General features: G+C 51.8%; 2 protein-coding genes across 2 annotated transcripts; both read right to left on the bottom strand.

Moving 5' to 3' along the window:
• Positions 1-4,741: 4,741 nt before the first annotated feature.
• Positions 4,742-5,010, bottom strand: GLOTRDRAFT_50948 (uncharacterized protein; the record flags this gene model as incomplete). Its single annotated transcript, XM_007873186.1, has 2 exons — positions 4,742-4,875; positions 4,905-5,010. Coding segments are annotated over 2 exons (240 nt in total), but the record flags the coding sequence as incomplete, so codon positions are not given.
• A 1,493-nt stretch (positions 5,011-6,503) lies between these two features.
• GLOTRDRAFT_97190 (uncharacterized protein) lies at positions 6,504-10,010 on the bottom strand (the record flags this gene model as incomplete). Its single annotated transcript, XM_007873187.1, has 14 exons — positions 6,504-6,910; positions 7,071-7,192; positions 7,329-7,395; positions 7,502-7,684; positions 7,977-8,122; positions 8,270-8,474; positions 8,501-8,619; positions 8,738-8,828; positions 8,864-9,008; positions 9,073-9,096; positions 9,240-9,407; positions 9,550-9,645; positions 9,713-9,761; positions 9,794-10,010. Coding segments are annotated over 14 exons (2,039 nt in total), but the record flags the coding sequence as incomplete, so codon positions are not given.
• Positions 10,011-10,271: the final 261 nt, after the last annotated feature.

The following is a 10,271-nucleotide window of genomic DNA, read 5'->3' on the forward strand; positions in this document are numbered from 1 at the left end:
GATACTTGCTGAAACAAAACAGTACAACGCACCAAAAAAAAAAAAAAAAACAAAACAACTACACATAAACATGCATCCAACACACAAAGCACCGAACAACAAGTATAACATAGCAAAGCACAAAGGTAACACCCGACGCCCAACAATGACATAGCGCGACCGCTATTCTGAATACACGCACTGAAGTTGCGTCATAAGTAAACAGCAGCCAATCACAGCCATCGAATCCCAACCGGCGCGGCGACACGCCTCAGCCACCGACTACAAACCGCCACAAAAGTCAATTCCCACGGTAAGAACATGCCACAGACGACAACGAGCATGCAGTGAAAGACGGAGGTACGATAAAATGCTCAAACTATTCTAGTGGACGGACGACCCAAAATAAGCTCTTCGTAAAAGAAACCACGGAAATACACCGAAACCCCAGGACGAAAACACAGTATTATTGAAAACAGAGACTACAAATCCGATTTTGTAGTCATTTGGAAGTCTCCAATACAAGCGTACTTTAAAGCGGACATTGAACGGTGTACATCGTTCGGCACGCACCCAATTTTGCGGGTAAGGACTCATCCTTCTGAGGTCGACTGCCTTTTAGAGCTTTAAGCAGAGCTGTTTAGCGTGTGAAATATTCTTCGAGATGATCATGTTCCCACGGTTGGTTTCGTCTGAGTCGTGATTTTGGCAAGTGGGATTGCAGTGATATGTACTATGTATTCGTGTATGCGTGTTTATCTATAACTTTTATTTAACTGTCCCTCACCGCGTGTTGTGAACATTAAGGCCTGATGTTGGTTGAAGCTTTTGTAGGCGGTCAGATGACTTCTCAAGCGCGTCGAGGTTGGAATCGTCCTCGTTCACCCCCACACGTACTGCCTTGAATATACGATAACTTTCCTTTGAGAGTGTGAGTTGCATGCTCTAGACACCTGCATTACAGAGTCAGGACAGTTGTTCTCATTGAGGAAATCAGGTACGTACATGATATATCGTTTGGCAGGCTTCTACTTTGTCCGGCGTGTCAATCACTTTGGCAAAGAAAGCTACTGTCTTGCAGGGTCCGGAGAAGACGGGTCGTATGTGGAACACTGCCGATGAAAAGCTTCTCTTGGCACTCGCCGAGCCATCCTTCCTTGCCCTTGAACCTGTGGCTCTCCCGCTTCCCGCCGTATTATCTCCCAGCGGCTCACACTCTGCCTGCAGCTCATCCGTTTTCTCAGCTCACTGTCAATCTTATCACGTGGACTGCGGATGCTCGAAACGACCCGAATCTCCTTCTCGAGCTCGGAGAATACAAAGAGGCCGTCATGGTCGAAGACGCGAAAGATAGGCTGGGATCAAGGGACAATCTTCACGTGAGATACTAGGAGTTTCTCTTTCGCTCCGGGGTCGAGCAACATTGCGTCTTGCCTCCGCATACCTGAAGGTGAGCTCCGGCTGTCAAGCAACGAGCCCTTATGACATTTAGCGAAATCAAGCCGAGATGTGTGAAGGAAGGGTTGCATGTGAGACAAGTGCATGTCTCATTCTTTTTCACCTTGTCGACCACCGGCTTGCGAGCAACGTCGTCCAACTCCGATCGAGGTTAGAAATTCAGGAGCACCCGCTTCACGCAGTGCAGAGAAGACGCCGCAGCTCATGTGTAGGCTTGCGGCGAAGCCACTGAAAGTCCACTCAATGTAGTACTCAGCATGGCTCCCAAACATATAAGAGTAGATAGGCTTCGTGAAATAGTAGACGTCCACACCATGCGCCTTTCCGTCCGTTCAGTCAACTTCCCTGTCGGCTCGCCCTGTACGGCCTTCGCTCTCGGACTCTCTTCGAACTGCTTGGCGATGAAGAAGGTCACAGTAATGCGGGGGTGATGACTATGGTGCCGGATTGATGGGGTTCATGGATGGGATGGGGGAAACACAGAGAGGAGGTAGGCGTAAGGAGATGAACAAATGGCACGGGCAAAAAGTTGAAGATCTTCGCTAGAGTACGAGATATCGAGGAAGCCAATACGGCTACGTGTTCTTTGCCATTAAGCAGAGCAGCGGTCCGGGGCTGCACACGTCCGTTGAATGCTTCGGTGCAGACCGAACATGAAAGATCCTGACCACGGATGTCGTGCTGAAGCTGACGTGCCATACAGGGTGAAAATAAAACGAGTGTGTGCGCTTACAGGATAATGTCAAGCAGCACATCTAAACATATCGCACACAAGATTAGTGACAACAGTCATTATCTGGCTCGACGGGCACGGGGAGGCAGAAGTGAGATGTCGTGCTTGGGTCGTGACTCTCTACTCCTCGCACAGGCCGACTCGGGACATGCGGATGAAGGGGCAATGCCCAAGTCGGAGGAAGGGGGAGAGCGCGAGGGGGCCGACGATTACGTTGTTACATCGCTCGCGTCGCTACCCTCTTTCAGGCTCGTCAAGAAATCATGGGGGACAGGCGGGACCGGTGAGGAATACCGACAGGAGTGGTACCAGTAGGCAAATTTACCTGAGAGGGTTGACATCCATCATTTCGCACTCGTGGGAGCAGTAGAGGCACGGGCAACTGGTCAATGACATGCCGCGCTTGACCGAGGTGGCCGGCGAGTAGGATCCGGAGGTTGGGCATAATGCAGATCTTGGCCTCCTGGTAATGCTGTCGCTGCGCTCGACTTCCCCGTTGGGCTTCACTGTCCCGAGCCGTGGCCAAGACTACGCAGGTGCGCATCGCAGCTGGTTTGCGCTAGTGCTGGCACATCGTCGCATCCGATGAGGTGTTTGGTCCAGGCTTGGGGGAGTGAAGGTAATCGTGGAACAGGGACATAGTAGCGTTTAGGGATGACCTGTGGTTGCAGACGGGATACCAGGCAGCATCAAGGACGCCCTCCGTTTTAAGAGTAGCGTCTGTGGACAGTGCCGAGCTACAAGCGACAGAAACGCCAAAGTTGGCACATGACATTTGCGGTCTAAGGCCCTAAACGTGTTCCAACACGCCCGAACTGTCTCACTTACTCTGCAGTATTCGCCTCCGGTGCTGCGCGCACACTGCAGCAAGATGGAGACGTTAACCCGGGTAGCGCGCAATAGGTTCTGAAACACTTCGTGCCGCGAAATGTTGACTTACGAAACATCGGCGTCTCCATGAGAAGATCATCATGACAGCGTGCGTGACGAACATATCGAGGCACAGTGCCCGGTGTGCCGGCAATGAGTTGTGACTACAGTAAGAGAAGTTAGCTCGAAACAATGGCCCCAACAGGACTGCGGTGACGGACTCTGGCAATGAGCTAGCCGCATGGACGGATTAAGACAGCTAGAATCTGGATGAACCGCTGAGCAATGCACGGCGCAGCACGGGGACTTAGTCTTACCATACGGTGAGGCTGGATCCTCATTACTGCACTTTGGTGCAATATTCATAGCCTGACAAGGCACGTACACTGCATTCAAGTTGAGAGGAAGGATATGGAGGTTATTCTGTGACAGACTCAAAAGCATCGACGCCTCCTGCGCATAGTGACTCCCTTAGCAATGGCGCGATAAGTCGTATGGATGACTAGCACTCGACGAATAGAGTTTGCTTCTACGTCACCCTTGAGAAAGATCCTCTTGACCTTGCACCCGGGGTGAAGGCTCTTCACAGTTGCACCAAGGTTATTGAGCATCCGCCCAGCGCAACGAAGGTTCCTTTATGAGGATGACGGAACTTCTTGCTTGTCGTATCGTCAAGAACACCCTCAGTATCGTTGATAAGACGATGAGCGAGCTATAAAACACTTGCAGGAGGCGAAGAGAAGAATATCGGCGCAAGACGAGTCCATCTTGTGGCTCTCCCATGGGCGAACGGTCTCTTCGTGAACGATTCCGGTGCACAGCAGTTCGGGCTGGCTGAGCATAAAGGATCCGTATCAAATTGATCGTCTACAGCAGTACTCCTCTCCAGCGAGCGCTAATCCAAGATGACACAAATGGGACCTGGGGCCTGCTCTCCGGATGGTTGAGTATGTCGGCCCAACCACCCAAATCTTGATCCATATATCTTCAGAAATAATACGCGCCGGCGACACCTGAGACAAGACGGGCATGCGCTCCTCTATCAGCTTCTCCACATCTTTCTCTGCTACGCTGAGATGCTCTTCCGTAGGTGGCGAAGCTTGCTCCCGCATACGAATTGTTCCAATGCTGGCAAGGCGAGGAATTGGATTGGTACCTCGAGATCGATCTGCACGTGGAAACGCGCGTATACGTTGGCGGAAGGACTGCAACATGCGATCAACCGACGTCTGGGCATCTGGGATAGTCCTGACCGTTGACCATTCGTCAGCTTCTTATACCGCATAAGCTCCGAAGTCGGATGCCTTCTCCCACAAGACACCTCCCGTACCGGAAGCATGTAAAGAGCATGTGCTATAGGATGTCATTAACACCATCCCGAGCAGCGATGGCATCCGCCCCACAGTTATTGCCGTCATGATGCTGAGACAGATTATGAGTGAGGTGGTATTGTCCTCGGTCGGTACCAGCATGCAAGCCACGGTCCAGGGCTTTTGGAACATCATGCTGATGTGCGGGACGCTGCAATCGAGATCCTCTGAAAGTGTGGTGTCGATTTTCTATGTTCGCCTCCTCCCGCATCGTCGAGTACTCCGACCACACGCGGGTTGAGTCAAAATACCGGTACAGGTTCGGGATCAGCTGATCTTTCTGCCACAGACCCGCCTTGAAGTCAGTGAAGCCCACCTCGGTCTGCCAGGATCAGAGGAATAAGAACGCAATGTATGGACCCGAACTGCCCTGAATGCTGAGCGTGTAGAATACGACCGGCAAGGAACGAGATGGCATCTTGCTGTTCAAACGGATCTTGACTAGTTTCCGCATATTCTCCACAGCTTGTACTCAGCGACTCATTCGTACGCACGGATGACTGCCTCGCGATAGGAGGTCATCCGACCGATCAACGCAATTTTCCACTTATTCCCAATTCTGGAAAATGTTGTTGAGCCTAAGCTCATCAGGACCGCTCGCTTGACTGCTGAACACCTTCACCGGCACCTGCAAAAAACGCCCAAAGTGTCTCCTTTCTCATCTCCTCATTGGTTAAATATCAATTCGGTGAGAACTGTTCTCCGCCCATTGTCTAGGGCTTTGGCAAGGTCCCCACTCGAGCTCGCATACGGAGAAGGGGAGAAGAGGGTTTCCACTGGAGTAGACACGAGTATCGCCCCGTTAGATGGTCGTGAGCGATCGCGGCAAGCTGTTCGTTGGTATACGGTGTGACCCAGGTCCACTCAGTGCTTGCTGAACCAGTGTAACAGTCGCGCGACGAGCAACAATAATTGCTGTATCCGATAACACTGTCGTTCGTGCGGTCCTGGTTGACGTTGACGAGGTCACCAGCTCCGTCGGCTCTAGATCGTAGTATGATACAGACTGTCGACGTATCACTATCAGAGTTGGATGAGGTGGTTGGTCCTCGTGGACGAATCGCGATACTGTAAGAAGCTGTCGGGCGTCTGTGGCGATCCAGTCATCTCACCAGCAAGCGGGAAGTCCAAGATGAGGTCGCAGATCTGGAAGCGGAGACCGAGAAATACAGGCCACGGATGAGGCCGTGGAAATTCGTATAGGCCATGTCCTTTTGTGAATGAGCATTAAGGATAACCGAATGCATGATCACCAGAAGGCAGAACAGACCTGTACTGTTCTTGAACCTGATATATTCCGCCACGTCGGGGTCAGAGATCAGCCGTAGTACACGGTTGACCAGCATTGAGTTGACCTTCTCATACAGTTAGACGAAACGGTCTTCGCCATGACACGCATTCACCCCAGTTTGTTCCCGAATGTCAGTCCTGTTATTGATACCCGGACACTGTATTTAGAGTCAGCAGGCTCGAGGAAATCTGGGAAAACCGTCCTCGAACGCACGGTGGGTAAATTACTGGACCTGAAAGAGGCACTCGTGGGGGTTTGCCATAGGCTTGCTCGATGAGAGCCAACTTCTGGCACCGCAACTACTTTAAGCGCCCTTCGCGGAGTACGCCTCCTTCTGCATCTCTAGTGGAAAGACAAGAGGCTTGATGTCGTGCTTGTACGACGTGGAGAAATGGGTTAGCGCTGATATAAGACTGGATGAGGTAACGAGCATCTTCAGCTGCGGATCAGAATGGGAGATCCAGCCAATCGATGCATCACAAAAAGGTTTCTGGGCATCGTCCAGCCATCTTGCTAACACGCTGAAGTCTTAAAACGACGAGGGTACCGAGCGCGAGGCCATACCAAGACTGAGAAATTGCAAACCACAAATGAGGCGTCAGGTGTTCGCATAGGCCATGTGAAGCCTGAAAGGAGCATTTAGTATAGGGTATGATGCGGTACTGCAGGGAACATACCTATACTTGTTGTTTCTCCTGGATTTGAACAACGCCCATCACGTTGCGGTCCAGATTCAACGATAGTGGACGGTCGAGTAGCATCAAGTCGTTCATCTCATATATTTTTGACAGAATGATCTCAATCATACCCATACACTCGCCCGCACTCGTTTCCTAAGATGCCAATCAAGTTGTTGATACCCTGATGCCACCTGCACACGAGGAGTGCGGCCCGTTCCATATCGGCGGGCTTGATCTAAGTTGGTAGAGACCGTGCTTGTCCTGCCGGAAAGACAACAAATACTCCACGTAAGCGTCGATGATATTCTCCCGATGAACTCAGTGTGGTTACGGGCAGAGATGTTGTCGTATGGATTCAGGCTCTCCATTCCAGCGACCTTAAGGCGCGCTGCGTAGGGGCAAGCCACTTGATCCGAGAGGCCCTCGTGCTGGTTGTGATAGGCCCGTCGATGAGCCTTGGTTTGTGCCATCCAGAACGCCCCCCTACAGCGAAATCTGAAGTCAAGGATATCCACTTCATCACCCGACTCTACCACGCGTCGGCGGCGAGATGTGCAACTCTTCTTAACCAACTAGTGGGACAACGCTGAGGGGGGAATGTAGACCAACGCGAGTGCAACAGATGAGATGCTGTATGCGTAGAAGCCACTCGGAATATGGAATAGAAGGAGTTCTAATTCAGTACGTACCAATCAACAGGAGAGTAGATCGGATGGCAGGCCCGCCTGACAGTGTACCACCGCAGTCACACCCCGTTCGCAAGTTCGCCGAGCCCGACTTTGTCGATGGCCCAATGAAACAACCGCTAGGCCTGCCACAGCTGGTGTTTCAACGCAGTCTCACTTGATGAGGATGAGCGTCCACTGGTTAACGTATCTTGCAGCCCCATAACTGGCCATGCCAGAGTGAACCTTCGTAGCCGAGGAGCCATACTCAGAAGGACTCACCGGCTCCTCTTGCTGTCATCGGGTCTCTTCTTCTCCTTCTGCCTTTTCTCATTTTTATTCCGCTGGCCTCCATAGAGGCTTCACCCAATTGGAAACCGTATCGACAACCAAGGGTCTGCTGCACTAGATCGACGTCACTACCACATGATTTCTTGGGAATATTAACAACTAACCTTTCTTCCAGACGTCTTCCGACGATGTCGGCTTGCCCGGCAGAGTCATTGTCTCTTTCGCACGGCTGTCGGTACAAGTCTTTGCAAAGATTTTGCAGTAACGGGCGAAGATACGGTCTGCGAGCGCTTTCACTGCAACATCTGATTCTTCTCCCTGATGTCTGCAGTCAAACTCGCCCAAATCTGACCGCAATGTAATCGCTCTTAGTTATGCCTTTGCTCATGGCAAAGGAGCCCACACGGGACATTTGCTGTGAGCGTTCATCCGACAAGGGGAAGATGGTCTTCCGGCACGTAGCTATCTGCTCGTAGGCTATAGTTTGTTTGCCTGAGCAGGACCGTCAGACTTCCTCGCCAGTTGCTGCAGCCGGCCTCGTATTTATCTCAGCGTACTGCTCGAACCTTGATCTGCGGTCGCTCCCCGTTCAATGAGTCCTCCGTGCCCTCGACTATAGTCATAATATTGAATACTCACCTGTCCATACGGTATGATCGTTGGCGAGGTTCAATCCAAAGCGCTTGGAACTTGACGTGCACTCGTTCCTGTTGATGTTTCCTCTGTTACTAATGCGGAACCGGATTGCCTGAGCAACACCAGGGTCGGCGTTATAATTTTGAAAGCTGTGTCCATTTTGAGCTTGCATGCTCAGTCATTCATCTGCGGTAGCCTAGTAAGCGTTCTCGAAACAAACACACACACTCACACACAACCGTGAGCTCACCTTGTTATCAGCAGTGTTCATGAGAATCTCATTGGTGTCTGCCTACTCTCTGAACCCTACATCCGCAGGGGCTGGGAGACGAATTTCAGCACCACGGATGTATGAGTTCGATCGCCGTAAGTTATATTCTAGATGCGGCGATCGCGATACTCCAATGAGCGAGAGCGGCGACACCGTATGCCTGCGACATCCAGTAGGAACCATAGCTCGACTGGCACCGAGCGCAGTTGATACTTGAAGTATACGCCCGACTGTGGACGGGCTCGTCAAAGGGAACCTGAGGGCCGAACAAATCCGACCTCGTCCCGGTCACCAGACACTGCTACAGGGACATTCTCACTGTTGGCTTGTGGCAGGTAGCTGGTGACAGCCCGGCTGGATACAGCGCGAACAGAACTGCACCGAACACGTAGGGTCTCGAACCGTAATCCTTATCAGTGGCACTGGTAGCCCAGGCATATCCAGATTACTGATGGACTGGGGGACGTTCATCATAACGTCGCGAAGCATTCACTGTGCCTTATCAGAGAGAAAGAGGCTCTTCACCATGACGTCTGGCAAGTCACCGAAGAGCTCCTCCGCCCTTCCGAGACAATAAGAATAGCCTGAAACCCGAGTCTCAAGATGCTCAACGGCATACTACAGGATCTGGCTGAGTGACGTGGCTGCCGACGCCGGCGGAGGATGTCGGACTGAACAGAGGGCATTCGCAACCGGCGGTCCTCAACAGGGCCACCCACTAGACCTCGTGGATGTGCTTGTTGAAACTCGCCACCTTGTCCATGCTGGGCATATCTATATCGTGCTCAACAGTATTCCTCGTTATTGGACACAACGGCGAGAACGTACTGTGATCAAGTAAAGGCTCCGCGCCTGTAAGTCATGTCTGAGGCAACCGAGGTGACTTGATGCAGACCCTTTTGCGCTTTTGGTCCTTGCGAATAATCTGTGTACTGGAATATCCTCATCTTTCCAGGGCGGCAGCGACATTCTACATGTGTCTCCTTCATACAGACCATCGCGGACTCGGATAGACTGGATTGACGGACGGCCAACGCGACACCCCCGGAGTGAACATGACCACTCAGCACGCTCATATAACGCATGAACAAGCAAGCACCCCTTGTTCGCGATGGCGTCAGCTCGATCTCCTGATAGATGTGGACGAACTTGGTGGGGAGAACCTGATGGAACAAAGAAACGTCCACAGTCGTCGAGGCGGCTTTCGTAACACCGGCAGCTCCAAGGTAGCGCGAACAAATTGAAAATAGATACCTGGGGGTAATGATGAGTAGATGGTAAGACTGTATACACTTATCCTCTTACCCGACTTTTGTGAGCGCTTTCCTGGGCGTGTACGCTGCGGCGAGCCGTCGGGTTGTTGTAGTTACCGATGATGGTCTTGTTACTCATGTACCATGGCTGTCATGCATAAGTGATGGCGCCCCAGTCGAACTCGACACTGCTCGTGATCCGGTCACGTCGTTACCAGCACCATTGTCCCATGCTCGACGAACTCGGTGTAATCCTCGGAGGCACTGTACGTGCCGTAGAGGTAGTCAGTGTGTACGTGGTACTCGACAGCAGTAGTGTCGATCCGCTTGAGGAGTACGTGATTTCGAGGGACTTGCAGTGTGCGAACATGACATTTTCGGAGGAAACCAAGTCAGGGTTGTGAAACCTGATAATCATGACTCGGCGGGCTGTATCTGCCAAGTTCGCGCTCGAGCGTGGTGTCTTGAGACCGTGAACTGCTTTAGGGATGTGGCCGATTTCGCACAAGAACACTACAATACATGCGAGTCAGCATGGTCATCAACGAAGCCGCGAACGCTACCTCGATACCTTGAGGTCTTGCCAATCTTGATCAGGTGTTGTAGTGCCCGTGGATCATACTATACGCCATCACATGCAGCCACGTATCCGACTTGCCAAGTACGCCATCACGGTCTTCTGGCTTGACACGTCAAAGCCCTTGCACCACAGTCGATCCGACAAACTGCATCGTGCACACGCTCCCTTTGACCTCTATCTAAAGACCATAACCT

Source organism: Gloeophyllum trabeum, assembly GCF_000344685.1.
Source record: "Gloeophyllum trabeum ATCC 11539 unplaced genomic scaffold GLOTRscaffold_00042, whole genome shotgun sequence".
Lineage (NCBI taxonomy): Eukaryota > Fungi > Basidiomycota > Agaricomycetes > Gloeophyllales > Gloeophyllaceae > Gloeophyllum > Gloeophyllum trabeum.